At 39.8% G+C, this 27,630-nt stretch overlaps 1 protein-coding gene across 1 annotated transcript; it reads right to left on the minus strand.

The window, feature by feature from the left end:
- Positions 1-386: 386 nt before the first annotated feature.
- RHPN2 (rhophilin Rho GTPase binding protein 2) lies at positions 387-26,999 on the minus strand. Its single transcript, XM_085235182.1, has 15 exons — positions 26,855-26,999; positions 17,277-17,392; positions 15,552-15,680; positions 12,702-12,777; positions 11,571-11,648; positions 10,955-11,079; positions 9,866-10,032; positions 7,505-7,692; positions 6,079-6,235; positions 5,493-5,612; positions 5,194-5,388; positions 4,502-4,578; positions 4,257-4,403; positions 3,272-3,427; positions 387-1,897 (listed from the first exon to the last, which is right to left on the minus strand). Exons 1-15 carry the CDS (start codon positions 26,909-26,911, stop codon positions 1,646-1,648), a joined length of 2,040 nt encoding a protein of 679 aa, XP_085091308.1. The 5' UTR covers positions 26,912-26,999; the 3' UTR covers positions 387-1,645.
- Between the last annotated feature and the right edge of the window lie 631 nt (positions 27,000-27,630).

Raw genomic sequence — 27,630 nt, forward strand, 5'->3', positions numbered from 1 at the left:
AGTGACCACCTGGCTCAGTACACCAAATACATTCCAACTGAAGTAGTAAAAACTAGTACTAATAAAGGCTGAAGCATTAATCTGTGGCAAACCTTAATTTGATAGGATTTTAAAACAGCCTTGTATATTCCATATCATTGGAAGCATATGAAAACTGCTGAAGTCTTGATTTGCTGTGAAGTGAGCATTTATCTTGATAGTTATTGCCTGCCACCCACTGTAAAATTAATCTTTAAATAGCTGTTAGAAAATAGTAAATATGTATTCGTATGGCACTTAAAGCCCAAGTTTTTGCTTGAGTGTGAAGAAGACCCCCAGCTCTGTGTTTCCTCAGGGACCAGTGATGGTGGGAAGGGGAAGGCAGTTAACCAGGCAGCTGAGAGACCTAAGGAATGGAGATACTTTTATTGAAAGGAGCATTACAGAAACCTGCAGAGGTATGTTAACAGTAAATAGTAAAAACTTGTAACACGTTTTATTTTCCAAGCAGCAGTAGAATCAAAGAGCCACTACCCAATGGCAGCATCTGATTTTTATTCTTAAATAAGTCATTAACATATTTACACCTATTATTAAGAAACTAAAAATGACACCTTTGAAATTTATAACCAGACACAAGCTTTCCCGTAAGTTTTGAGTATCAAACAGCAAATATCTACTCTGTAGATAGCAACATTAACTAACACTAAAGTGTTAGCAACTTTCAATTAATTTCATAAAATAGAAGAATTGAACAGAAATACTCAGAGGTTTTTCATCTCCTTGTCAATACACGCTCATGAGCTGTTCCAAGAAGTAGAAGATTTCATATCAATTTTCTTAACCAGCATGATAATAGTCTCCCACTGTGATTTCTAAGTACTTTTTTTCCTCATGTTTTGAAAGTGTCACTACAACTTACGTATTCTTGGTCAATATACTAGAAAATGTCAGTTTTGAGATTTGTTCCACAGCTATCAATTTTAACAAGAGTAATGAAATGCAGATCACGTTGTAACTAGGTTAAATAATTTCAAGTCTGGAATAAAGCCTGTTTTTAATAATGCACACGCAACCTAGATCAAAAAAGAGCAGAGTCAAAGTCCTTTGTAGTTCAAAAGACTGTATGACTTCTGAGCCTTCTAATTCTGTTCCCAAGTTATATCAGCTATTCCATAGAATATACCTCGTACTCTCAGAGAACATTTATGCATAAAAACAACTGTTAGACCACCCTTTGCATAAAGCTATTTTCTCTGACAGCTTCCTCTCTCCTTTGTTCTTTAAGATAATTCTGTGTTAAGCAACTTATTATGAACTCTACGTTTTTACAGCAAAATCATCCTTCACTGTGTTCCCTACTGTTTTGCATGCAGCATCAAGTTTGTAATAAATAACTCCCATCTACAATAGTTGTAAAAACTGGTGATGATACTGTACTTTGAAATTCCAAAGGAATCCTGTCTCTGTGCAAGTTATTTTATTATCAACAAACCGTTTTTTTCATCTCAAACCATTTTGTTCTAACTTTCACATTGACTCAAGTTCTGCAGTTTCTGCCAAACTCTGATCTTCATAGTAAGTGAAGTCAGTGGCACTTGTCCAAAGTTATACATGTATATAGATAAAAATAGGTTAAAAGAAAAAACTTCATGTTAAGGAAGATTCAGTACAATGAACTTTCTGTACCCAGAAGCGTGAAGGGGGAAAGCTTTTTCTTAACCTGAGAACTTCCAGCCACAGCTGAAGGAAGGCAGAGAGTGCTTGCAGCCTTCTGTCTATTTTTAGTTCCCCAACTTAGAAAAGGCAGTTTGAGTGGGGCTTTCTTGGCCTGATCAGTCTTGTTCTCTTCCATGGCTAAACAGATTAGGGAGTATGTCTTCTGCATTCCCACAGAGTAAGTGGCACTCTTGCTGTGCTGTAGGAAAGAGAGAAGAATTATAAGCACCAGTCACTGAAAATGGGTCAACAATTTGAAGACAACAAAAGATTACTGTGCAAATAGTTTTCCAAGGCGGACTACAGCAAGCATTCTGTGCTAATTAGCACAGAACACAAAGTCCTTCAGAGTGCTGGGATTTCTGGTATTTTGCCCTTGCAGACTGAAGGGGTTTACTGTGCAAATCTAAAAGATTCACAAGTGCCTTTACAGTGGTGGTAGTGTTACAGTTAGTTACACCAAAAGCCAGTAAGTGCTGCATGACATATACAGCAACCTCTCTACAACACTCGGGCGTGCAGTTCTCACACAAATCCCTCAAGGCGAGTCTTTGTTGTCCCTGGAGTCCAGAGAGTCTTTGGAGTTTTTGGTAAATGCTCTGTGAACAAACTCCATGTTGATTGCAGCTATTACAACAAGTGCTAGTGTAGAATGTTCTTTTGGGTTATCTGGCAGGCACAGCCCTCTGCCTTATCTTAGCTGTGCCTGAATGTAATGTAGCCCTTTTGTGTCCGGCAGCAGCTTGGAATGACAGGTATGCAATTCCTTGTGGTCAGTAAGGAAAATGAATTTAGAACAAGGAAATCCAGTGGCAGCGAGGGCACCTTGATCACTTTTAAGGCAACGGTGTCCTAGTGTCTAAGCTTGCCAGGGAACGCTAGAGGCATGAAGCACTGGATTTAGCTGAACTATGTGTTCCCTTATCACAAATAATGTTTTTAGAGCTTAACATTTTTTAACCTTGTGATCATATTTCCTTAGTCTAAAGTTTCTATGGCAGTTTTGTGACTGACTAGACAGATAAAATACCCCAAGATAAAAAATATACATTAATCTGTAAATTCTTCTACAAATGATATAGGTCATTGATGCTAACGGCAAATAGGAAAGGAGCATGTAGACTTGGATGCTCTACTGCACTCAATTATTGTTTCATTATGGCTCTTCTTGTGCCAAACAGGATGGTAATTTTTTTTTAATTCTCTGCAACGAGTTAGGGGAAAATTAACTGCAATATGAATCCTAGCGCATATTTAATCCAAGTAGTTCCACTAACACACAGACACAAAAGTAAAGCTGCCAACAACAAAAAAAAACTGCCCCATACCATTCTTATGCACGCAGACTTCACTTTGGCTTGCTAAGTCATGATGCAAGTTCTACTGATTTTAAATGGACTGTTTAAAAAGTACCAGATGTTTAAATGCACTGTCTGTTCACTTGCAACATGGGATATCCAGGTGAATTGAAAGTAAACATTAATCAGGGACTGAAGCCAGGGGAAAAAAAAAAAAAAAAGAAAAAAAAAGCCTCACATATCAAGTCCACAAATGTATTTGCCTCATTACGTACCATAGATGCTGTTGTATCCTGGCAGCTGATAACCTCAAACTCAATGGGCTGCTCTCCCACGCTTTTGAATTTTTCCAGTACCTCATTCACTCCAAGCCATTTGCAATCCACTCCACCAATTGAAACAATGTAATCACCTTCTTTTAGGCCTGCTGACTGTGAAAAAATTTTGCACGGGTTACTATCTGGAATTCTAAAGCCATGTAAGCTGTTTCTTGTTATCAGGCAGTATTTACCCTAAAGGCATTTCCCTCACAGAAGCCATGAAACCACTAGTTTCTAGTCAGACATGGAACAAAAACTTAAAACTAGCATAAAAAGATGCAGATATTTCAAGTACAGAAATTACATATTTTGTGGAGTTACTGTTGATACATGTGATTTTGGTATTGTCTTGGCTAGTTTAACACCCTTTTTTTTTTGTTCCAAGTTAAATCTGTGGGGTTTTTTTATTATCATTCCCCATGAGGCATGTTCTCCAGTTTTTATTTCTATTCTGTCAGCTTTTTTGTATTATGTGGTTGCTTCTGCCTTTGCTATAACTAGGCTGTAGTAACCTCAGTATGTTGATTTATTATTCCTTTTCATAAAACGACAATAAAATTATTAAAGTGTTCTTTTTCCTTGGGTACATCCTGAGCCTCATCCTTACTGCTGTAGCTACTTTTCTTTATTTCTTCCAGTTTCCCAAATTAGATGGGGAATAACATACTTGCTTTTTTATGTTTGGGACTTTCTATCTACCGAAAACAATGAAAGAAATGTACAGTAGTGTAATGTGATGTCAGGGATATAGATTCTCTAGCAAATATAAGGTGTATATTGTACTAAAAATGAGTTCAGGTTGCATGAATTGACTACCCTGACACACACTAGATCTCAGTAAGTACTCCATACACTGATATGAACAAGCTAAAATCACTTTTAAAAGACTGCAGTGGTAGAGTCTAAAGATAAATCATTAATATTGCACCAATCTACTTACTGCTGCAGAACAAACTGGATCAAGACAGTAAATTTGTACTGGTGAACCTCCTTTAAGGCTGAATCCCAGCTCTCCTGTTTCACAGTGGAAGTGAATGGTACGTGGAGCCGTCCATCTCTGCTTGGCTGAGAACACCGACAGCGGGCCCTGCAGGTAACACAGCAGTAGGCATGTAGTGCTTTACTGTCTAATGTTCACATATAACTTACACGTGAGAGGTTGGTGGGCATTAGCATGTTACATACCAGTCTGTGAAAAAAGTCTTTAACTTTCACCTTGGAAAACTGAGGAGCAACCATTTCTACTTTATGCTCTGTTTTAGCTAAAACAAAAAGAAAAGCACATTCATTTTCTCTCCAGTATTAGTTAAGACATAAATTTATTGTGTTCAAAGCTAGATAGAAATTTACCTTAAATTCTTACTAGACTGTAGTAAACTCATTTTTGTGGAAATGTGCAAGACAAATTTTTAAATCACCTTAAAAAATACCTTCAGAAATCATAGTATCAACACAGAAAGTTTAAAATAATCCTTTCCAACAAAACACTGATATTGTCCTCTTTATATGCATATGTGTACATACACATGTATCACAGAATCAGATAAGTAAACATCTGAATATATTTAAACAGTTCAGAGAAATTGTATAATAAAGTCATATGCCCATGAAAGTACTTATCTCATCCTTCATGCAAATATTTCATGCCACAACAGATAACAGAAGCACACTATTGCTACCACTGCTGGTAGGTCTTAATTCATCTTCTAACACCAACTTTTTTACCTCCTTCAGGCACATCCATTATCTACTCCCTCCTTTTTTCTTTCAAGCCTTTCCTAGATTTCTTAGTGTGATCTGAAAATTATTAGTCCCTTGAAAGGGATCATCATGAGACACTCTATTAGATACCTTTATTTCTAGCTGTGGATACTTACGAAGAATATCTGGAGCCTGGATTAGACTGAGAAAGTCATCTTCCGTCTCCTGCTGAGCATATTTGAGAAGTGAGCGCTTATGTGCAGCTGTCAGAACCTCCAGAAGAACTTCAATGTTTCGAAGTTTTTTGCACAAACCACAAACTCTTAGAGCTTCTTCATGGTAGACAATGGCTTTGCGTAAATGTGCCTTCCCTGAAAAAAAAAAACAAACCAGACATGCGGTTGTCTTCCACAGATGCAAAAAGGAAAGATTATTTTCATCTTTTATACATTAGCTGGATGAGATTGGCAATTACCTAGTTGTTTTCTCTGAACTTTGTCCTTTAAAATGGTGAGAATCATCACACCTTCTGGCACGTAGTCATACAGCTGAGATAAGGCTTTTTCCTGCTGATCTTCATCATCGTTGGGCTGCACTATAAGAATTGACACAGAATTGTAGTCATTGAACATCTCTTTATAGCCCACTCCTTTAGGCCTATTGTTGTGCAGTAGCTACTACTTTCTTTGCAAATCTGGTCAAATATTTTTAGATATATACTGATGTGAATTTCCAGTTTTTAGAGCTCATGTAAGTTTTATCAGTATGCAAGAACTGCTTACATGTCAGAACTGAATCACAAGAATTGAACAACTTCATAGCATATAATGAATTAATGGATATAACATATCTTCTGTTTTTGCAAAAGTTTGAGTATTGAATTTTCCATTCTTTTGTGAAGGACAAAGAAGACTAGCTCGTATCTGAACAAGAAATGACCACAAAATAACAGATTGAAATCACAAAGTTCCAGGCTCCTTGTCTTATTCAGAAAAAATATAATTGTTTATGCATTTGTTGGTATTCTTTATATGAATATATAATAAATCTACCATTCTTACATTCATGGTCACACAGAATGGTGGCAAGGAAGTAATGTGCCAAAGCTCTGTAATGGTCTGCTTTTATTTGTACCAGTTTAGACCAGGAATACGGGATATTCTCTTTGACTGGTTCCTGAGTCACTGCAGTGTTAACCATCATGTAAACCTCTCCCACCTAAAATAAAGCACAGAATTGAAGTGTGAGAAGTTACCATTACTTGCTAGGAGCTCAGCTACTCAATTAAGGGATATTATATTAAGCCTTAAGACAATTTCACATGCATCTCATCAAAGAGGAGAAAAAGAGAAAGTTACAAATGTTGTTGAAAAGGATTGAAACAAAGTTTTAAGAAAAAATGAAATTCCACCTCTGATTTCTTTTTCTCACAAGAAAACATGAACCAATTCTGTATAAGTGGACTAAGTTAGTTGATCAATATGATTGATCAGAGTTCCACAAAAGTGTCATATAATAAACAGTTACTTAATTTGCAAATACATCTCATCATGTTAATTCAGCTAAGAGAGTTAATTATGTCATCTACTTCCCTAGATTTGCATTTTGCTTCTGAAACTGTCACATCCACCCTTAAGTTTGTATGGTCAAGTTAAATCTGGGCTACTATCCTTGATTCCTTTTTATCCTTTATGGAAATAGCTTTTCCAGCAGTAAGTGCTTATTTAATTGAATCCCAAAATCTTTCCCTGCTACTTAGCAACTCTAGAAGTGATTCAGGGCAGCTTTGCAGGGTTGGTATGAAAGGCCTTGCCCACGTTAGCTAGTATGGAGCCATTTATACATCTGGCTCAGAAAGCATATCCAGATCTATTGGCATATCCACATTTCAATGTCAAGAATGAATTCTGCCTTCTAAGGCACAGCCTGCCGCTCCATTTTTCATACAAGTTCCAAGTCAGCCTTGCACCTACCAACCTGATTCTGCATCCTTCTCCCAGTTACAATTTAGTTATTCATTTGGACTTTAGCTTCTTAAGTTTGCATAAGCTCAAGCTGACAGGAAAATACAGACAGGTTGAGTGTTCAGCAGTTAATGGAAGGACCACAGAAACAACCCTTTCCCTTTCTATGTTGATCTGTGGCCAAGATTGTACTGTTTGAAAGAACAATATAGTAAATTGCTTTTTAAAAAATCCTTTGACAATTTGCTGTCCGAATGTTCTTTAGATGTTTTTATTCAACTTAAAATAGCTCATAATTCTAATGTTATGATAATTGGATTACAGGTATTCACGTTTTCACCTTCTGAAGGATTGCAATTCTCAATACAACTTGAGTGCTGTCCCTTGCTACTTTGGGTTTTCAGTAGTGGTTGTTAACATTTAGGTTTAACAAATTCTGATAATATTCCTAGAGGCTTTATCTAGTAACTCAGCAGTGGAAATACTTATTTTAAAAGAGTAAGTATGAAGTCTCTTATTTTACCTTGGCAACTTCCTGTGTCATTTTCACTAGTGTGAAAAACTCATTGCGTATTCCAGGGAGACTGATCTGCTCAAAAGCACACTCTTGAGCTTGAGCAAGCATCATCTTCACTAGTACATTCAGCATAGCTGGGCTCATGTCATAACTTGGTGTGTGAGTAAAGGTCTCCTTTAAATAGCTGAGGACTCCTGAAATGACAACATAGTTTTGTTGGCATTGCAAAAACAGAAAGAACTGATCTTAATTCTACCATGTATGATAAGAAGATTGAAAACATACTTTCTCATATTCAAGTATAGCAATCTGAAGGAATTCTTGGTGCACGCAGAAATTAAAGTGACCTACTGATTTTGGCTTACATTCCTATAAAATACACAGATCTCAAAATTACAATTCAGGAGAGCATCAGAAGTTACAGCTTTTAAGGGTAGAAGTACCTTCAGATTTGCTTGTAATGATTCTTGGCACTTACCAGAAAGCTATGCTGAACTGAATGCAATTTTTATATGGGAATGGTAGGCCAGACCCACATGTAGGACAAGAAACAAAAAACATCTGCACAAGTTTAAGTAGTAGAACCTTTCAGTGGTGGGAGAAAAATGTATATAAACTTATTAATTATGAGTCTCCTTTGTAGATGTGCTAAATTCACAGTGTATCTGTATAAAAGCTCAGTTCCATCCCTTTAAGTAAACTAGAACAATATATTTAATAGGGAAAAATAAGGGCCTGCTCTAGATGTTTGGTTCCATCAACATCCTAATCACTTTTATCATTTATCAAATTAGAAACAAACACTAATTGCAGTGCAAATATTAAGTAACAGTTTCATGGATAAAAGTGTAACTTCAGCATGCACGTCATCCAACTGTTTTAGTGGGTGCTACTAGCCTGCTAATTGCTGATAATACTACCCAAGTGTAATGATAAGGCCTCTGCTTTATAAGCGTCCCACCTTCTGTAATCTCACATCTTATCACTTCTTTTTGTTCTGCCATGTTGCAGTGTGTTTTCTACCACCACTTTCTGGTATTTTTCAATTTCTATGTGAGGTTTGCATCTTTTATCTTGTATACCCTTACACAAATTTGGCCATCTCTGCATCTCTTGCATGGTGTGACCACGTACTGATTGAATGCCCAACTGAAAGCAACTGGAAGTACAGGAAAAAAAAACCCTTTTTTTTGGTTCTCAACACAGTTCTGCTCACACGAGACCTTATACACCACTGCAGGCTTTGTTGAGGATAAATTCTGCACAACAATTTCCATTCAGAAGGGAGCAATGGTTAACACGTGCTCTATATCACGTGTCCAGCAACACTACAAGCAGTGCCACAGAGCCATGCACAGGTACAATGAAACGCCTCAGCAGCGCACCGCTTTGGGGCCCCGCAGAGGCACTGTGGTAGCAGATGATGCACTTCAATTTGTGAATTAGTTCTGCTCTGTAAATATGCTGAAGTAAGACTCAGTTGCTTTTCTTGCAAAATGGAAGAAGTAGCAGCAGAATGGAGAAATTTCTTTCAAGTTTCTCGTAAATGAAATACAAAGGTTGAAAACCAAAATCTATTTAACAAATGCATGAAGAAACATTATCAGATCTTCTGGATAGCCATTCTATGTATTCAAAATGAGTCCACAATTTGTGGCTGTTAAAGCTACTAATACAGTGAAAAACAGCTGCTGAAAAAAATATCCTACAGTCCGTGTTAATTATGTAGATAGTGTCTTAAGCAGTATTTGTGGTACAGATGACATTTACAAAAAATTAGGAAATCTACTGGAAGAAAAAACATCAGCTTCTGTAATGTTACTTTAGGGCACCTAATTCCCTTCATTAGGATTTGCATTTTTCTTTGCTTGAGAGAGAGATTGTTTTCCAAGTTTGCCCTTGGAATCTATGGAAAATATGCAGTCAAACTGAAATGAATTGCAAGTTTCACCAGACAACAAAGCAAGATTAATTATGAAGAGACCATATGAAAAGTTAGGTTCTAAACCTTGTATCATCCTTTAAAACTGTTTCTTGTTCAGTGTAGTATCACTGAGGTTAGAGCAGCTATACACATGAAACAAAGAATGAACAAAATGAAACAGCATTAGGGCTATTACTCAGACCTTTGAACTACAGTTTGTTAATCATTAACCACAGCATTCATTGTCTTTACCAGCATGTTTGAACTGCATTTCCAGGTTTTGAATTAAAGCTTCATCTCAGTCCTTCACTAGGCTTCTCAAGTTTCCCCATTCTATCTTTTTTGTGTAAAAAAGTCAGTGAGAAAAGCAGAAATCTGCAGGAAGTCAGGCTGAGATTAGGAACGTCTGTATAAAGTTCTTCCTAGTTTTTATGTATCTCTACCTGCAGCTCTCTGAAAAGCATCAACAGCATTTTCAAGTCCAGTCTGGGTCTGACGATTGCATCTTGTTCCAATCTGAGTGTAGAGGGCTCCAATATTGAATAAAATACTCGCTTTTTCCAGCAGCAGATTTTGCTGACACACAGGAACACCTGTGAAGGAATCATACCTTTGGAAAAATAATGAGAATCCATGTTAAGACATGCAGAGTCCACTGAACTACAGATACTTTTGTTCTGTTTTTCCAAAAGAACAGTGTAATTCCTATTAGCTGTTCTGCTGTAGTGAAAATAAAAGGTGGCTAGAAATACCATTATGTTTTTTGAGGACAATCTAGGTGCCACAGACTAGAGCAAAACAGAGAATGTATTTAAGCCTTAACTTTCAGAAGGTTTTTAAGCAGGGTCTCCAGAAGCATGTTATGAAGTGCCTATAAAACCTTTTGGGGGCTGAGAGCATACTGGGGAAGTATTCCTATGTTGTCACTATGTTCTCATAGTTTTTATTAAGCATGCACTATTAAATGTTGCCATACATCAACTACTGGCATGGTCAGACCATATATCGTAAGTATTTTGAAGTTCCTTTTTGCAGCTAGACTGGGAATTTAATGGCCCTTCTTGGCTGCATAGCAGTTATCTCCAATCAAAAAAAAAAAAAAAAAATTCTGAATTCAGGAGTCCATCCTTCTTCATAAATACAGTAAACATTTAGCAAATGCTCCACTATAATAAAGTAAGTCAGTCGCTCTTCATTCCTGGCCCAAATACCCAACAAACTGAAGGAAGGTCTGACCCCCATCTGCTTCAGGCAACAAAGTTCAGAGTCCAGGAGAATATGTGCAGTTGTCTAAAATTATGTTCTTTTTCCCTTGTGTAAACCTGTAACCCAGATCATAATTTAACACAGCATGAGAAGGGCTACATTGTAGTCAGGTTTACACTAATATTAAAAACAAAAACAAACACTGACAACAGTGGGATGAGAGTGGGGAAAAACACAGAAATGCTTTAAATTAAACTGAAGACAGTTAAAAGATTAACGGTGTTCTGGGGGGAGGGGAAACAAACAAACATGAACTCCACACTTACCATGTAAATAACACTCCCATGTGCCTGGTAGGTGGGAAAAATCTGTTTTCTATAAAACCAAGTTGAAGGAAATAGCTCATCAACATCTCAATGCCAGCTTCATCTCGGCTAGGAGTGCGGCAGGCCTTAAAATACAACAAGTCAGAATATGGTGTATTTGCTTGGGTTACAGAATGAATACTGAAATACCAAGGATAAAGCTCTACCTCCTCTGGACTTCTGTGTATCACAGAAATGTGGGGAATGTGAGAACAGTAAGCTTAAGGCCATATGGATGAACTCCAAATAAGTTTTCATTCTCTTTCTTCTTTTGCACAAAGTAGCACATAATCTTTATGGAAAGAAGCTTCTGTTTGGCAAGTCTTGGAGCTAATTAAACTGAGATTGCAGGTATTTTATGAAAGGTACGAAGAAATCGTATGTATAATACTGGAGACGTTGTAAGATTGTGAAGCTATGGGACAGTGGAGATTCATGTTCCATATCTCAGAAATGAAGTCAATATGAATATGGTAAGCTATAAAACATACATTGATTCTATACAAATGTTATTATTTACAACTTTAAATTAGAAGACCTCGTGGAAGAAATCTCATGATGCCATATGTAAACTTACTTGTCTCAGATCCACGAGATCTGCTATTTCGTCTTCATACTCTGAACTGTCTTCACTGTAATGTTCCAGAATAAAGTCCTAGAAAAGGTGTAAAGGAACCAGGAAATCATTAAATCAACTCCACCGAGTTTTAAAACAACAGCATGTAACGGTTTTGAAAAGGACAAATGAAGTCTGTAAGTTAAAATAACAAGGGAATCAAGTGTTCATAAAAAAACTTGTTAACAGAATGACACTGCCAAATTCTTGTCAATTCCACTGAAATGACATAGTTGCAATGCCATAAGTTGCAATGCTACAGTAACCTGGCACAGAAATTAACCTGCAGATATAAAAGCAGCAACTTCTATGCTTATATAAGAAGTAGTTTTCCATGAGGTAGAATCTGCATTGTGCAGTACATGGTAGTCCAAAAATACAGAAGGTTGCTCAAACAGCTGGCAAAGCCCACAACAAGCAGTGATAATGCTGCAACACAGCTTCCCAACTGAGCTGGCTTGGCTAGAGGAAACTGGAATATCACTGTATTACGCTCAGTACAATCATTGTTACTGCTTCCTTTGGCATCTAGAGTAGCTTTAGGGGAATCAGTAGTCTTATGGGAACGAAAAACTGAAGAAATTGTTTTTTTCCTACACTCACATGCTACTTAGAATCACACAAGCTTAAAGTGCTCCTGTACCTAAAACATAAAACATAAGTCTGGAAATAAAGACAGAATCTAAATATCCCTAGAGGGACAAAACCATCCCATAATTACGCTGCAGGCTGAGAAGAAAAAAATTACACAAAAATTTTTTACATTGTTTAGACTGTTATAGCTTCTCAGCAAGGAAGATCTGACTTAAAGGACGTAGTGCTTAGTGCATCTGAAGCACTGCACAAATGTTAAAATCTTCATCTCCACTGGGTACACCAGCTTCTGCATGCCCACTTCTCTTTTCACAGGAATGTAAATTAAGACACAGGGCAACAGCCCAGTTAATCACTGGGTAATTTTTAAATATGTTGAGATCTCAGTTCTAGGACAAATACAACAACAAAATTATACATAAACTATTTCTTCAAACAAATTTGAAATGGAAATTACTCCATTAACTATTTATTCTGAAGTATGTCTCAGAAATTTACCTTCAGGGGGAGCGTAAAGTCTACTTCTTTGGTTTCCTTTAGGCCAAGAGGTACCAGGGGAATGCTGAAAGTCCCTCTATGGAAATTAATAAGATAATTATTTTTGTTTCATTTGTTGACAGAAAGCTACCATGTCAATGAGGGTTAAGGTAAAAAGTGTATAGTTTACAACATCTCTGTCCTTCCCAAGAAAGCCTGCAAGTTCTAGAGGAGAGAGTGAGGTGCATTCTTCATTTGAGTGTCTGTTTTTCCACTAAGAAAAGACAGCTCCTAAAAGCTGGCTTGCTGCCACTCAGCTCTGCCTTTACATACCTGCACAATTATATGGACAGCTGCTACAAATCTGCCACATTGAGTTACAGTAATTAACAATAATCATCATTAGTATTTTACATTCTACCCATGTTTTCATATAGAGAATTGATATGTGTCTAACAGGGAAAAGCAGGGCCAGAGTGTACCAACAGTGAAAGGCCTAAGACTGGAAGAATTGAGCTTCTAGACAAGGTGTTAACCTCATTAACAACACAAGCTATAAAATATCAAAGAGCAATAAAGATGAGAACTGGAACATTAAAAAAAAACTAACTTCGAGAGAATATGGATTTAAAACTGGATCCCACTATTAAACACTAGTCAATGGAACCATCAGAGATTGAAAAAAAGAAAATCTCACTTATACCTCAGCATGAAAGCTACTTCCACTACATTTATTGCTTTTCCTCTAAGCACATTACCCAATTACAAAATAGTGAGATCAGGATTGCTTCCAGGTACATAGTCTGTTTAGTAGGTTTAATGGATTGGTTTCTGGCAATTATGAGGTTTATCTGATATTCTCCTTTTTCCTCCAAGCTGTATAATCATCAGAGTATTTCATTACCAGCACAAAGTGGCGCGGGTGTGATTCATTTATGGTCTTATCACCAAAGAGAGGAAAATCTTTTTCTCACTGGTGAAAAGTCTACCTGGGGGAGATGGGAGTAGCAGTGCAGCTTCCTTAGCAGTGGAGGAGTCTTAGAACTGGTTGACATGGTCCAGAAAGCAGCTCTGCTAGCTTGGAAAGGGCTTCTGAGACACACTGGCAAAGCATCACTGCAGGCAGTGCAAATGATTTTATTTCTGATGAGGCTTTTAGAAGAAGCCACAACACTTTTACATCACTTTAAGTCTACATTTTTTCCGTCAAAAAGAAGTGATACACGCAAGCAAAATCCTAACTTACTGATTTAACGAATCTTAATGCCACTCACAATTCCTGTTGACATCAGCATTTGTTTCTCAGAGGAAGTTCTATTTTTCAAGTTTCCAAGGTGTCACACCCATAGAGTCAACATGGATTGCATCAGGGGGGCGTTGGACAGTTAGGGAGGTGGACCTTCCAGATCAGTGCAGAAGTTCCTCAATCTAACTGAGATGTGTGCAATAACTGGGAAGGCCAACACTTCCAACTGGTGCAGTACAATATCCTGTAACCTAGTAATATGGGTGTGACCTCATGTTGATGACTACACACACAAAAGATTCAGAGGATAATTATTAATAGCTATTTGCTATTAAAAGGCCGGAGAGCAGTTGCAGAGGGTGTGGATTAATTTAGTGGATGACGAGTAAAAAGCATCTACAGCTTAGAATGAACAGCAACAGAAAGGCAAAATAAAACAGATTGGGAAGTGGGATCAGGAGAGAAGTCATAGCAGTACGCAGCTGCAACAATTCTACCCATCCTAGGACATGACCTACTGCTCGTCCTTCACTGAGAATGCAGATACTTCGAATCCTCTTCAGCTAGAAGTAGGATTACCACAGCCAGAGTCTCTCATTCCCACAGCCTTAACTTTCACTGCTATTTACGTGCTGACATATGTGTATAAAGACTAGCAAAATTTTCAACAGAAAACTTTTGTCAAATAGAGAGCTGTCAAAGTTTTCCATGGGGTTGGGCAGTAGGAACTTGTACAAAGTTTCCTTTGAGAAAAATGAAATGTAGATATTTTGCATCAGGTTAGAATTCAGTTGAAACGTATGCCACTGAAACTGTGCTTAGTTCCTCTGAATTCAGGCTCTTCTCTGTAATCCACCTAGAAGTTAACCCTGACTGACAAAAGTGCTAAGAGGGAACATAAATTATTTCCCCCTCCACAAAGCACTTCAGTTTGCATCTTGAGCTGCTAATGTTAATCAAATATTAAAAGTTTAGTTCTAGGAGCAGTAAGACATCTAACATTAGAGAAATCTTTGCAATATTCAGGCAGTGAATAATCCTTAACTTCAAAGTTTTATGTTTGAGGAATGTATTGAAATTTAGCATGCTTTTTAAAGCTGGAATAACATCTTGATAAATCCCAATTTCATCTATCTCTGTTTTAGTCTGTTAGTTTATGCCTTTCTGCCACTGAAGTACACATCTTAAGAATTACAAGGCTGCTTTATGCTCCAAAAGCAGTGTTGTTCCTTTATCCTCCACTTAAGGAGGATTGTTGTGTATACTGCATCTGAGAACAGATAGATTCGCGAGGTTTGTTCTCTTTAGAATGCATTGAACGAGTTAGTCAAGTACTGGAAATTCTGCTAGGTCCATGTGTTTCTCCATAATGCCCCAAGACCTTTCAATTCACTTCACGAAGGGACTCTGAATCTAAGGATTAGAGGCACATACCTTTCCCAAGTGAAAGACAAACAACAGACTAACCCTTGGTCAACAAATCTACCATCAAATATGTTCTCTTCCTATCAAGTATTGTGTTCTTTCAGGTTATTATTGTCCAGCATTCAGATTCATCTAGAAACAGTTTCCTTTTTCAGTGGTAAATACAAGTCTTGTTAATCATTTAGTAATTTGAAACTTACTCCGTATTTTGATAAACTTCTACTGAGATATTAAGTCCTTCTAACTCCTCCTTTAAGATCTGCAGGTCTGAGTTTACAAAACTCAGTTCCAGTAGTACCTGTTCTCGTACTTTGTTGTTGGTGGTAGCCCTGGAGAAAGAAAGAGACATCATTTTTTTATTGCTGAGAAACAGGTTTTGTACACAAGCTGAGCTGACCCCTCTGCTAGCATTCTCAACATTTTTAAGATTTTTTTTATCCCCTTAAGAGATGATACAAAGCCTCATGTTTCAGAATTTATTAGCTTTTCTGTCAAAAGAGAACAATAGTTTCCAGATAACAGCATGCAGACACCTCGAAGGTTTGTCACATGCTAATTTTTTCATGAGTTAAAGAGTCAGTATCATTTTCAGATACATTAATCAACAACATTAAAGTGTCTTAAAAAGAATCCCTATCTTATTTTAAGATTATGTGGTCTCCTCCTAGAAGATGATGATGGGTAGAGGAGGGAGTTTGGAAGTGTTCTTTCAAAAGAGACTCGCCCACTTTATTAACTGAATAATGATCTGCTGAGACTTCTGATTCTAAGAATGAAAGAAAACTGTTTTATGGGGAAGCTGTTATTACATAATGCATTACAGGTAGGAAGATATATATATTTTTTGTAATACAATATGTTTATAATATTTTTTTCTTATGCAAATAGGATTTGCTTGTTCCTTTGCCATCCATATATTTACATTCCAACTTCGAGGACCGCTAGCACAGCGGAAATTAATACAGCCCCCCAGCATTTCTGTGTGATTTATTATTTACATATTTCATTATATCCATACTTATAACCTGATTCTCCATCCAGCATTACTGTTTACAAGAGACTTAAACTATTACCAGTAAGTACAGACGTGAACTGGAGATAAAGGGCCTTGATTCATATCCAGCTTTAGGATATTTTACCCCACTTTTAGACAGATTGTCATCAGACAACAACAAAAAATCTTATTTTAAATTTGCAGCATTTTATATTTACCTTTAAGTTAAAATTAACCTTCATAAATATTCATGAACAACCTTATGATACTTTTAGGCTTCTCACATCCTCCAGTTTTACATAGTATCTTGGTGAAGAACTGGGAATCCCAAGGATTAAATTCTAACCTTGCACCTCACATTATAAATGTGCTTTATCTGCAAGTTTTCTATTTCTATTGTATTCCTGAGGTTGATTAGTTTGAGCAGGGTTTAAATCTGCTGTCTGCATAATCCACACTGGATGTAAACACAGAATAGAAAGGATCTTGAGCACCATGTAGATAACTGGGTGAGCTCTGATCCTAGTAGCAGTTTAGTTACAGTATTTTTAAGGCTCTGTGTTTGGTCTAGCTTACCAGCCTCCACAGGAAGGATTCTAGTATCTCCCTCAGAAACCCCAATGTTCTATCCAGCTAAACATCTCCAATATGGCTGTATTGCCCCCAACATGGTTCTCTTGCCATTATTACTAGCAATAAAGTTGATCAAACAGAGCAAAACAGAGTTAGACTGTTAGAGCAAGTCTAACATGCAGCCACTTGCTACAACAGTGCAGCTTTGGAAGTGCACTTTACAGCAGGTAATGTCCCAGCAGAGATAAGCAGGGAGATTCACAAAGCGTCCAGCAGTAATTATTTAAGTCTCCCTCCTCCCCCACAAAAGAAATCATTTGCTACTCAGGCTAAAGGACTGGGAAGTGACAGCACATACCGTAACAGATTTTCAGCACCAGTTCTCATTCTTACTGCTCTCAAGATCTGTTGGTTTAGGACAGCTCTTTGATTTTGTAGTTTGCTTCGACCAGTCTCCGCAAGAGGATTACATCCCTAGAATTAAAGATACAAGTTTTGTTGTTACACCATTTTGAAAAATGAGTGATATTGCATTTGAATTAACTCTGTTGGCATGGGTACTGTACAAATACCAGTTACTTATGTTGACAACAATGACAAATGACTGTTTTGACAGCGTTTCCTTTCTCACACTTGGTTATTAAAAGCATAAGGAACACCATGACCAAAGCTTTTGACATTAAAATCTAGGCTGAAAGTATTTGGTTTAGAGTTTATGCACATCTGAGCCAGTCTGTTCTCTCCTAAAAATCCTTTGAAGCTATTGTCCAATTACAACTGAATTTGACAGCACGCTATTAAGTTCCTAAAGGTTTTGTAAAACTGCTGCCTGGCAAGGCAATAAATCTTACTAATGCTTCTGCTTAACCTTTCCAAAATATGAGTTTCATACTGGGAGATAAAGCCTGGAAATACAATTCTATCAGAAAGCAGGATTTGTGGGACCACAGATTTAGGAACTTTTGAAAGGATCTCTTCTCTTGTTCCTCCTGGTGCTCAGATGTACAGTACAATCCCACCCCTCTTTCCCCCAGTTCCTTTCTCTATACCTTAAACTCATTTTTGGCATAGTACTGCTTATCTGCATCAGTCTTCTTCAGATCTAGGGAATGCTCTCAGATCTTTAAGTCTGCTCTGCCCTAACGCAACATCACTTTTGCATGCTGCACCAAAAATGTGAAATATGAATAAACTTCGTACAGTATTTCATCTGTATATTATCACAGTACCAAGTACTATCTGCCCATTACTTTATCTTATCACCTGTTGGACAAACAAGGATTACATATGTCTGCCTCAACATCAAAAAAGATGGAACATGGAATAATATGGGATAAAGGAACAACAGACCTGAACAGGGAAAGGTGATTATTACACCTTCAGATACTTAGCAAACTGAGCCCTTAAAAAGTAAATCGTTAAATCCAGAATTCACAAGAATACTTCTGCGTACATGCAAACCTACATAAAAGTAGAAGAACAAAGGTTCTGCATATATACATGAGGAGAACCAAGCCATTGTATTTCAGAGAGAGCACTGTTAAAATAAAACTATTATGGACAAGCAGAACTGTGTATTTGTCTGACTTCTGTTCTTTCCAGGAGGAACGCAATCTTAAGCTCCTTTTTTTTTAATAAACGGAATCCTTCCACTTTTTTTTTTCCAATTCTTTGCCTCTGCCCCCCACCCCCTTTTTCTTTTTGATGTTCATTTACAGCTGACCAGCACATCCCCACAGCCTTAGCTACTGATTCTGAAGCAAACAGATCACTCCATCTTAAGTTTTACCCTTAAATGAAGCACGCCCTTTTGAGTGGCCTTGCTGGGTGTTGTTTAACTGGGTCCTCCTGGATCTTGCATTATACACTAAAAATGCTCAAATCTGTCTGATACAAGTTTTCCCACAAGTACTCCAGGCACTAGATTATGAACAGTTTGGGATCTCCCTCTTACATGTTAACTGGAAAAATTTGGCTGAGACACAGTAGCACTGAAAAGTTTCTCAACAAGCACTAATTATGAGTGGTCAGGCAATAACATACCAGCACATCAAAAACAAGTATTTAAATAGAACACAAAGTTCTGACCATGACATTTTTATTTGGGTTGGCAGGTGAAAGCAAACTAACTTGGCAACAGAGAAACAAGAGGATCAATCCAGTTTATATCAGCTTATCTGAGAAAGCACATAGCCTAATACAGTTAACTTTGAATCCCTACTTTTAAAAGTTTATAATAAATAGGTAAAATGACACAAAGCTTGTGTAAATGCTTTCTGAAGCATTGTGTGCCAGATAATTTGAAAAAGCATGTCACATTAAATTATTCTCATCATTGAAACATTTCTACAATGAAGCACCAACTTCAGCAGAAGGCCAAAACTTGGATGTGTGCTACATACTCTCTTTGATGAGAAAGCATTGGTAGCAAACAGAACACAAAGAAGATGAACTTTTACTGGAGAGTACATGCATATTTAGCAATTTTGTTCGTTCACGTCAGATTAAAAGTAGTCTTTGAAGTACAAAATACCTTATGCCCTTTAACACATTTTTACTCAGAGGCAAAAGCAAGGCATACTGGTAGGAACAACATGGCCTGGCACCTGCAGGTTGCTTTCTGCTCTTAGCCTGCATCTTGTTCTGGGCTCTTGCTGTTCTTCCAATTTGCTTTTTCTTCACTTTACACTGTATAGTTTTTCTCTACTACTGATGTTCAAAGTCTCTCCCTTTCCGATCTATCCATGCCCCTTTTCACTTGCACCTTGCCAATGACTTTGTCTTGCATCTTGTATTCAGCTTGAACACTTTATTCTTGGGCCTTTCATCTCTGTACCCCCGGGATTCCCTTCTTCCCAAGCCCCTTAGTCCAAGCACCCCTCCTAAGTGCATCATCCCCTGCCCAGTCTTCATTTTCTCTCCAGGGCTGCAGCTCCTCCCTAGAACTCCCTGCCCTTTCTGCATGCACAGCGAGTTTCCTGTTGTCGTTCCAATCCTTCTTTGCAGCTTTACTTCTGGGAATTTTTTCAGAAAGATCACCTGCCCGATTCTCATGCCAACAAAGCTCAGCAGAAGTGTTTGATTTATTTCCATGGTTAAATCAAGATCCAGCCCAGAAATCAAACAGACTCCAGGTGAATACTGAGTGCAAATCTGCAGTGACCTTAAACTCTGCAAAGAACAAAAGCAGCAGAGGTCTTTCCCTTCATTTCAAGGCCAGCCACTAACCACTGTGTGATGCCCTAGTGCAAAAAGAATCCCCTGAGGCCTAAAAGGAGAAGGCACTGACTAACTGAGGTATCTGGATCACCTCCAGCGTGCCTCAAGTGCTTCACTTCTGAAAGGCTTTGTTTGGACAGAAGAATGTTTTCAGAGTAGGCTCTTCTGCTGTGCATACCTCCCATCTACTTCAAGGCCAATAAGGAGCTTGCATTTGACCTCATGGAAAACTGTGCTTTTTAGATCCCCTCTATACCATATAGAGATATTCACCTCCTTTGTGCTCATGTGCAGGCTTCAACTCTTCTTTGTATAGGCTGCCAGAATATTGAGAGGTACAAGGATGCAGAGAGAGCACTGGGAATAACCAACATCAGCAATAAATGCTATGGGAAATAGACAATCTGGAGAAGATTCCTCCTTGTGTAAATCACAACCTCTGTGTGCTTAAAAGTTATTTAAGAGATAAGTCTGAGTAAAAGCTTCATTTTGTCTTCCTGCACGTCAAAGGTCCTTTCTCAGCCCCCATTTGTAGGTGGCTCATGTATGGACATTCCCAAGAATGCTGATGTTCAATACATTAGAATAGCTGGCAGCCAAACTTCCCAGCAGTTTCCACACCTACTGCTTCATTTCTTGTCAACAGGATGAGAGATGTTTTATTTAATTATTGTTTATTTCTTTGCAGATGCAAGACAACTCAGAGAGCAAAGGGGATTTTACCCTCACTCACACACTAGCAGTGCTATCAGTTCATTAACAAAGTGACTTACTACTAATGAAGTCACAAAAGTGATTAAGAATAAAGTATGATTGAAGTTTTCATTGCATGTTTTGATGGGGAAAAAAAAGAGTAAATATACGTCTTGTAAAGACATTTCAAACTCTGCTATCAGTTTTAGAGCCCTTTTCCCCTCAGAGTGTAGCTGCATTTCATGAAGAGGCGTGTTTGTTTGAAGTGTTTAAATGTTACAGTTCTTAACCTCTGAAAAGAAAAAAAAAACAAAAACAACATTCTCTTTAAAACCTGAAGTTCAGTTAGCTAGTTATTTGATTTCTTCCTGTTTGACTGAATTGCAGTATCAGGAAGCTGGTAAGCTTTTATTATGTCCTTACCAAAAGCAAGTCCTGCACAACAGTTTCTTACCATATGTTATATATGTACCTTGGTAGATACGTGCTCAGAAGAAACAGACACTGGTATGAGAAAAATAAACACATATCTGCTGATGAAGGCTATGCAGGGCCTATGCACATTTCGTAGCAATCCTCTGACTAATTAATGGAGCATGCAGACAGATTCCAGTGGGATTCCTGCTCATCTCTTGTTAGAATTAATGCCTGAGCTTAGGAGGCTGGATAGGCTGGATATCTCACCTTGTACTTTTAACCCTCTAAACATTATCCCACACATGCTTATTTGGCAAACAGCATAATGAATGCCTCTGGGATCTTGCTGCAACTTGCTGCCTCTCAGACGGGGCACAGCAGGAGATAAAGCAGAGCTACAGGGCGGCTGATGGGCTCCATGGGGCTCACATGGGATCTGGGAGAGATTTTATTCTATGGATTACACAGACACAAAGAGGATAGCCAGACAAGGCTGTAGCTGGGCACTGCAGGTTAGCTGTCAATGGACAGCATCTTGCCTCTACCTCCCACCTGACAGAGCTTCCAATCCCCAATCTAAGGGATACAGGTAATATTTTCATGTTTATCCAAGCTTAGAAGTGGCCCACCACAGAAGGAAGCAAGCTGTCAGAAGTCTAGGTCCCAAACAGAGAAGAGCTGTATTTAGCTTCAGTGCCTGGCAGATCCTTCTTCAAGATAGGAGTATTTTTAACATCAGAAATTAAGTTGCGATGCACACAAAAATTGCGACTGTTTGCCTAACAATGAGCAATCACAGAAGGCATCTGAAATTAGCATAAATATGACTTACGAGGCAGTGGTTTGAACTTTTAGACCAGTCACACACACAGGGTGACACAGAGTTGAAACTGGGTGTGCCTTCTTACCTAAAATAAAACATTCCTTCCCAGCCAGTGCAACCTGTGCTGCTTGTACCCTGCAGAGCATGCAAATGCCCATAGCCCCCAGGCATTTAAACCTGTATGCAACTTCACTCATGCAGGTAAATTCCTTGGCTGCGATAGAAGTGACATGGCACCATCGAGACCCATATTTCCAGTAGGACTCTGAATAGCTTCTAAATGATTATTCCTTACCATCTGCTACTCCTGAAGTTAAAGCTTCTCTGAGAGATTCTATTAGTTCAATGCTGAAATCTTAGGCACATACCACAAACCTTTCAACAGTAGCTGTTTTTAATCTGAATAAGAAGGAGAGAGTTAAGGAAGAACCGATATTCCAGAGCCTGATCTAGTTGTTCCATATGCAGGTATTTTACAGTTCTAAATGTTCAAAGACGAATAATATTTTTTTAATAATTAATAATTGTATTGTTCCAAACACATTTTCTATACCATCTACACAATCTTGTCACACTACTCACAAATCAAAATTAATAGCGGATCTGAGAAGCCTGTGCCTTGATGACCCAAGTTCCAAATGATTCCTGTTTTTTCATGAAGGCCTACTTTGTTTGTTTGTTTTTAATTTGTATATAATGAGTGGACAGAGTGTGGCTGATGTGGGGTGTGAGTCACCTCAATGTTGTTTCTGGCCTGGCTAGACAAGCAGGGAGAGAACAAACAGGCAAATAAATATTGCTGTGTCAATGCTAATGTTGATTGTTGCCTGGCTACTAACGACTAAAACCAGCCACATTAGCTAAGCCTCAGTGGAAGCACAGGTGTAGCAGGTTGGTAAACTGATCCATAAATCACAGCAGGGCAGGGGGCAAATCCTACACAGGAAAGCCCAAAAGCTAAGGAGAGAGAGGATTAATTAGGGCTGATTCACAAGCAAGTTATCATACCTACCATCATTGTTATTTTCAGCCTGGTACTCTATCTACAAAACTACTTGTGTTGCTTTTAGCCTTTTCATCCTGGCGGGAAGGACTACCATACATTCTTCCTTCTGAATCAGGTTGGTCTACATGATAATTTTCTTGTCTCCAGACTTTAAGAAAGGGAAAAGAAAGCAATTATCTTCACTCAACTGGCATGAATTTAAAGGTTCTTTAAGCTAGCTGTCCAACTGCTCTGCCTGTCCACACAGCTTTCCAAGACAAGCAAACCGAAGATCGGATGCTTAGTGCTGTACCAGCATGTATCTAGAGACCTACAAAAAAAAGTAAGCTTGAAAAATAAACATAGGTTTTTCCTTCTATTGCAGCTTCCTAATCAAGAAACCTGAAAAGTTCCAATATGTATAAGGCATTATAAATCAATTAACCAAAATAGAAAAGTTATATGCTAAAAAGCTAGCTAGAAATCTCTTCCTTGCTCTGCTTCTACTCACCAAACAATAAACAATGTTCTAGGGCTGATGAAACTCTACTAAGAGATCACCACTCTGGTTTTGAATCCCGTGAGTGGACAAGCACAGCCTCACAGGTACCCTGAGTTCTGTATATAACCTGCTCTTTGGGTTACTCTGCTAAGGGACGCTGGTTTAGTGGGCTGATTCTGGAATAAAGAGAGGGGAGAAAACTCTTTTTTCAAGGTGTTCTCTGCTTTTGCCTTCCTCACAAGAACTTGTGTAAATAAAGAACAGGCAATCTGATGCAGAGCTATGGCAGGCTATGTCATTAGGAGTGGAATAAGCATCTCAGGTAAGCAAAACGGTACATGAGGATGGGCCTTTAAGTACTGTGTGTTGAAAAATCCTTCTATGTGAAGGCCTTGCTCTGCTTTCAAAACAAGTTATTTGCTCTTATCTTTAGTTTTGTCAGTACTTCCCACTGGCCATAGATTCTCTTGTGGGAAGAATGCCAGGGAGTGGATCTTGGTAGAATATGGTATAAGCATGGCTGATTCACAGGCTCACAGCCAGAGCTGGGAGAAGAATGTGGAACTCCATGCAGAGGAGGCTGTGGCACAAGGTCGGTCATCCAGGAGCACACACACCACCCAGAACTGCAGGTACAGTCTGCCCTAATATTGTACCACAGGGTATACTGAATTACAAACGTGATGGCAGAGATAAACAGAACAATAGCAGAACCAGTTTCCTTAGGCATTATATTCCCAAAAAGAAAAAAAAAAAAAACTTCCAGCAGAATCTCCATCTCCTCTTTGATGGAAAGCCCAAGTAGGGTGCCCCTTCCACCTTCCTTTTCAGAGCAACAGCAGGATTTGTTTTTCTTAAACCTAAAATTCCTCTCAGAATTTTAGTTGTGGCTAGTCAAATGGTTGAAGAGGCTCCCCTTTCTCAGGGGAGATGCAAGGAGAAGAGGAATAGTGTCATTACTGACAGAGTTGTGTGATTATTTTAAAACTAGGTATTATGAAAGGAAAAGGGGGGAGGGAGGGGTGGTCTTCAGAACCAACTCAAAGGAAGTCAATGGTTTAAAGGAAATCATGGTTTGCATATGCAAAGATAAGGGGCCTTTGCCATGAGGAGAAAGGAGAGAATGGACACAGAGCTGCTGCTGATATAGCTGGGAATGAATGGAGGAAGAGAGCCCCAGGGCTGCACTGAAAGTTGCCAGAAGAAACTGCCAGCCATCCCACTTGAGACTGACTTGGCAGTCACAGCAAGCCTAACTTCCTAGTGTGGCAACAGGAATGAAAGAAGGAAACAAGATTGTGTTTCTGTTACACCATTTCTGCCTGTTGCCCTTTACACAAAGCCAGTCTCCACCCAAAAGAAAATAAGACTTTAGGAAATAAGTTTTTACATTTTGCATCTTGGGTACAGTGAGGGTTGTTGTCTGGTATGTTCTATTTAAGGCTATAAAAGGGCACTGTGTCAGCTTTGAGCAAACTTCCCACAGCAATCCACTTATCACAAAAACATATCAAAAGTCTAGAACAAATGAATATTGTATGAACCACTCAATTTTATCAATATTAAGATCTCAGTGCACATATAAAAGTCTTTTACAGTATAGAAGACAATTTCATTGCATAAAGAATGCTTGGGAGCCCTTTTATGAGCAGTCCTGACACAAAAGTATTTTCACCTTGCTCTGCAGCTTATAAATTAAAAAGGTCAAATAAATAAATGTTTTCATCTCAAAACACATGCAATGGCTTTTGAAAATTGGTGTGTTTCTGCACCAGCAGAACAACCCTCAGATTTTTTCAGGGAATTAAGAGTATGATTACTTTTTTTTTTTTTCTTTAAGGGAACAGAAAACAATGCAAAGGGACTCTGGAGAGGCGGGGGAGCCCATGGACACACATGACTAGCTCAATAACCAGTTTGTTACACGAAGCCATCTAGCATACCATTCAAATGAACAGGTAAGGTCCAAAGAAGGATATTCTATCCAGATTAACACTTTGGGTTCACAGGGTGAATCTGTTCAGGATTCCAGGTTTTTCTTTTTGTTTGCGTGTTTTCTTCTCCTGAATCTACTTAGAATGAAAGCTCTGATCGTTGAGACCATTCAACTAATGTGTAACAAGGAATGCTGGCTTTCTGTTTACATTTAACTTCTGGGGACAGAAGGCTTTCAGCTTTTAACCTAATCTGATGTTTAGAACTGGTACAGAAGAGCCAGATGAGCCTTTCAAAGATCTCTTGAGTGCACAGAGAAAAAGGTGCCCCATCCAGATTTAACATTGGATTTCTGTCCATTTTGCACTCGTTTGTGATAAGCAAATCAAAAGTGGGGAAGATGCTCATAATAAGGTGTAAGATCTATCTTTGAGTATTTTCATATTGGAATAGCTCCTTAACTTTTCAGCACATGGGGATGGCTCTGATCTGATGTTGTTTATGAGACCTTATTCGTAACGTATAATGCTGTAACCAGAAAGGACCCCATCCTATGGCTGATCTGAGTGCAGTGTATGCCTTCCGCTCCTTACAGCGCACAGCTTGGCCATCAGACTCCAGCCGGACCCCAACAACAAGGCAAATAAGAGAAACGGACAACTTGTATCTAACTTAACAAGTCTGACTTTCTGTAGGATTGCGAGGCTCTGCTAACACGTCAAGCACCTGGTGCTACAGAGAATAGCTGCGAGAACTCGGAACGATTACAGCTTTGCCATACTTCGTGATTTCCTGCTCAGGACTGCTAAGCGATTACTCACCCGATACTGTATGAGGGTTACTCAAATGAAGGAACCGGACGAGATGGGAAGTTTCACCTCAGCCCGCCCGGTTCCCCGCACTGCAGCGCCCGTTCCGGCAGCACCGCGCCGCTCCCAGCCGCTGCAGGGCAGCGCCGTTCGGGCGCGTTTCTGCGGGCATCCGGCGGGCCTCGAGGGGAGCGCCGCAGGCAGCGCAGAGCGGTAATTGCCGCCGTGCCGAGAGAGCCCGGGCACGGCACAAGCCGCCCACGTCGTCTGAGAAGTAATGAGGGCAGATGTTTATTAAAGGCTTCCTAACGACTCTGTTAACTTCGCCGCCTCGCTCGAGTAAGCTTCCGACAGGTACACGCGGCAATTACTCGAGAGAGAGCGAGGAGACGGAGCGCGAACGGGACAGAAAGGCAGAAAAGCCGCCAGGCGGAACCGGGCTCCTTGTGTGGAGGTGCGCGCGAGCCCGGCCCGGGGGTCGGCGGAATCAGATCGGGACGGCGCCGGCAGCTCCGGAGCCCACCCGAGCCCCGGGGCTCCGCCCTCCGCTCACCTTCCGAAAGTAGCAGTCCTCCTCCGAGCAGCCGCGAGCCGGCAGGGCGTCCATCATCCCCGGCCGAGAGAGCCGTCCTCCGCCGTGCTGCTGCGGGGAGCCGCGACCCTACGGGAAATGTCGGCGCTGCCCCACGGCGCCGCCCGGCTCCACCCCCGGCGGGCGGGGAGCGGCCGCCCCGCCCCGCGGCCGTGCCCCTCGCTGCTGCTCCGGACCGGCTGGCCCCTCTCGGCCGCCCGCCTCGTGGCTCGGGCTCGTCGTGGGGGCTCTGCGGCCGAGCGGCCCCGGCGTGGCGGAGCGAGGTCGGGACGCGAGCGGCGGCTGACGGACGCGGGGCTCCGCCCTGAGGCGCGGCGAGGTCCGGCTGAGACCCACGGGTGCCGCTCGCCTCCCGCCGCTTCCGCCGGCCGCTCCGCGTCCCCGTGCCAGAACGGTCACCACGGGTGGCCTCCGCGTCCCCAGGGCCGCCGGCAGCGCAGCGGTCGGTGCCCGGCCCGGAGATTTCTGTGAGGTCAGCCTCAGACGTGCGCAGATCTGCGGGGTTCACAGCGCGAACGTCACGTCTTCAGAAAATTCCACTGTGCAACCGGTTCTGCAGATGTTTGTGTTGGACGCTCGAGTAAGGAAATGGGCAGTATCGGCTGCTATTGCTGCCCAGGCCTAAGCTACAGCTATGTGGGCTTCCAGCATGTGAGGATGTTAAGCATCAAAGTGCTTTAAGTGATTATTAGCAAACGTATCCTGTCCTTCTGTGGTTTCTTTCTTTCTGTAGCAGT

Source organism: Meleagris gallopavo, chromosome 13 (assembly GCF_905368555.1).
Source record: "Meleagris gallopavo chromosome 13, MGAL_WU_HG_1.1, whole genome shotgun sequence".
Taxonomy (NCBI): Eukaryota; Metazoa; Chordata; class Aves; order Galliformes; family Phasianidae; genus Meleagris; species Meleagris gallopavo.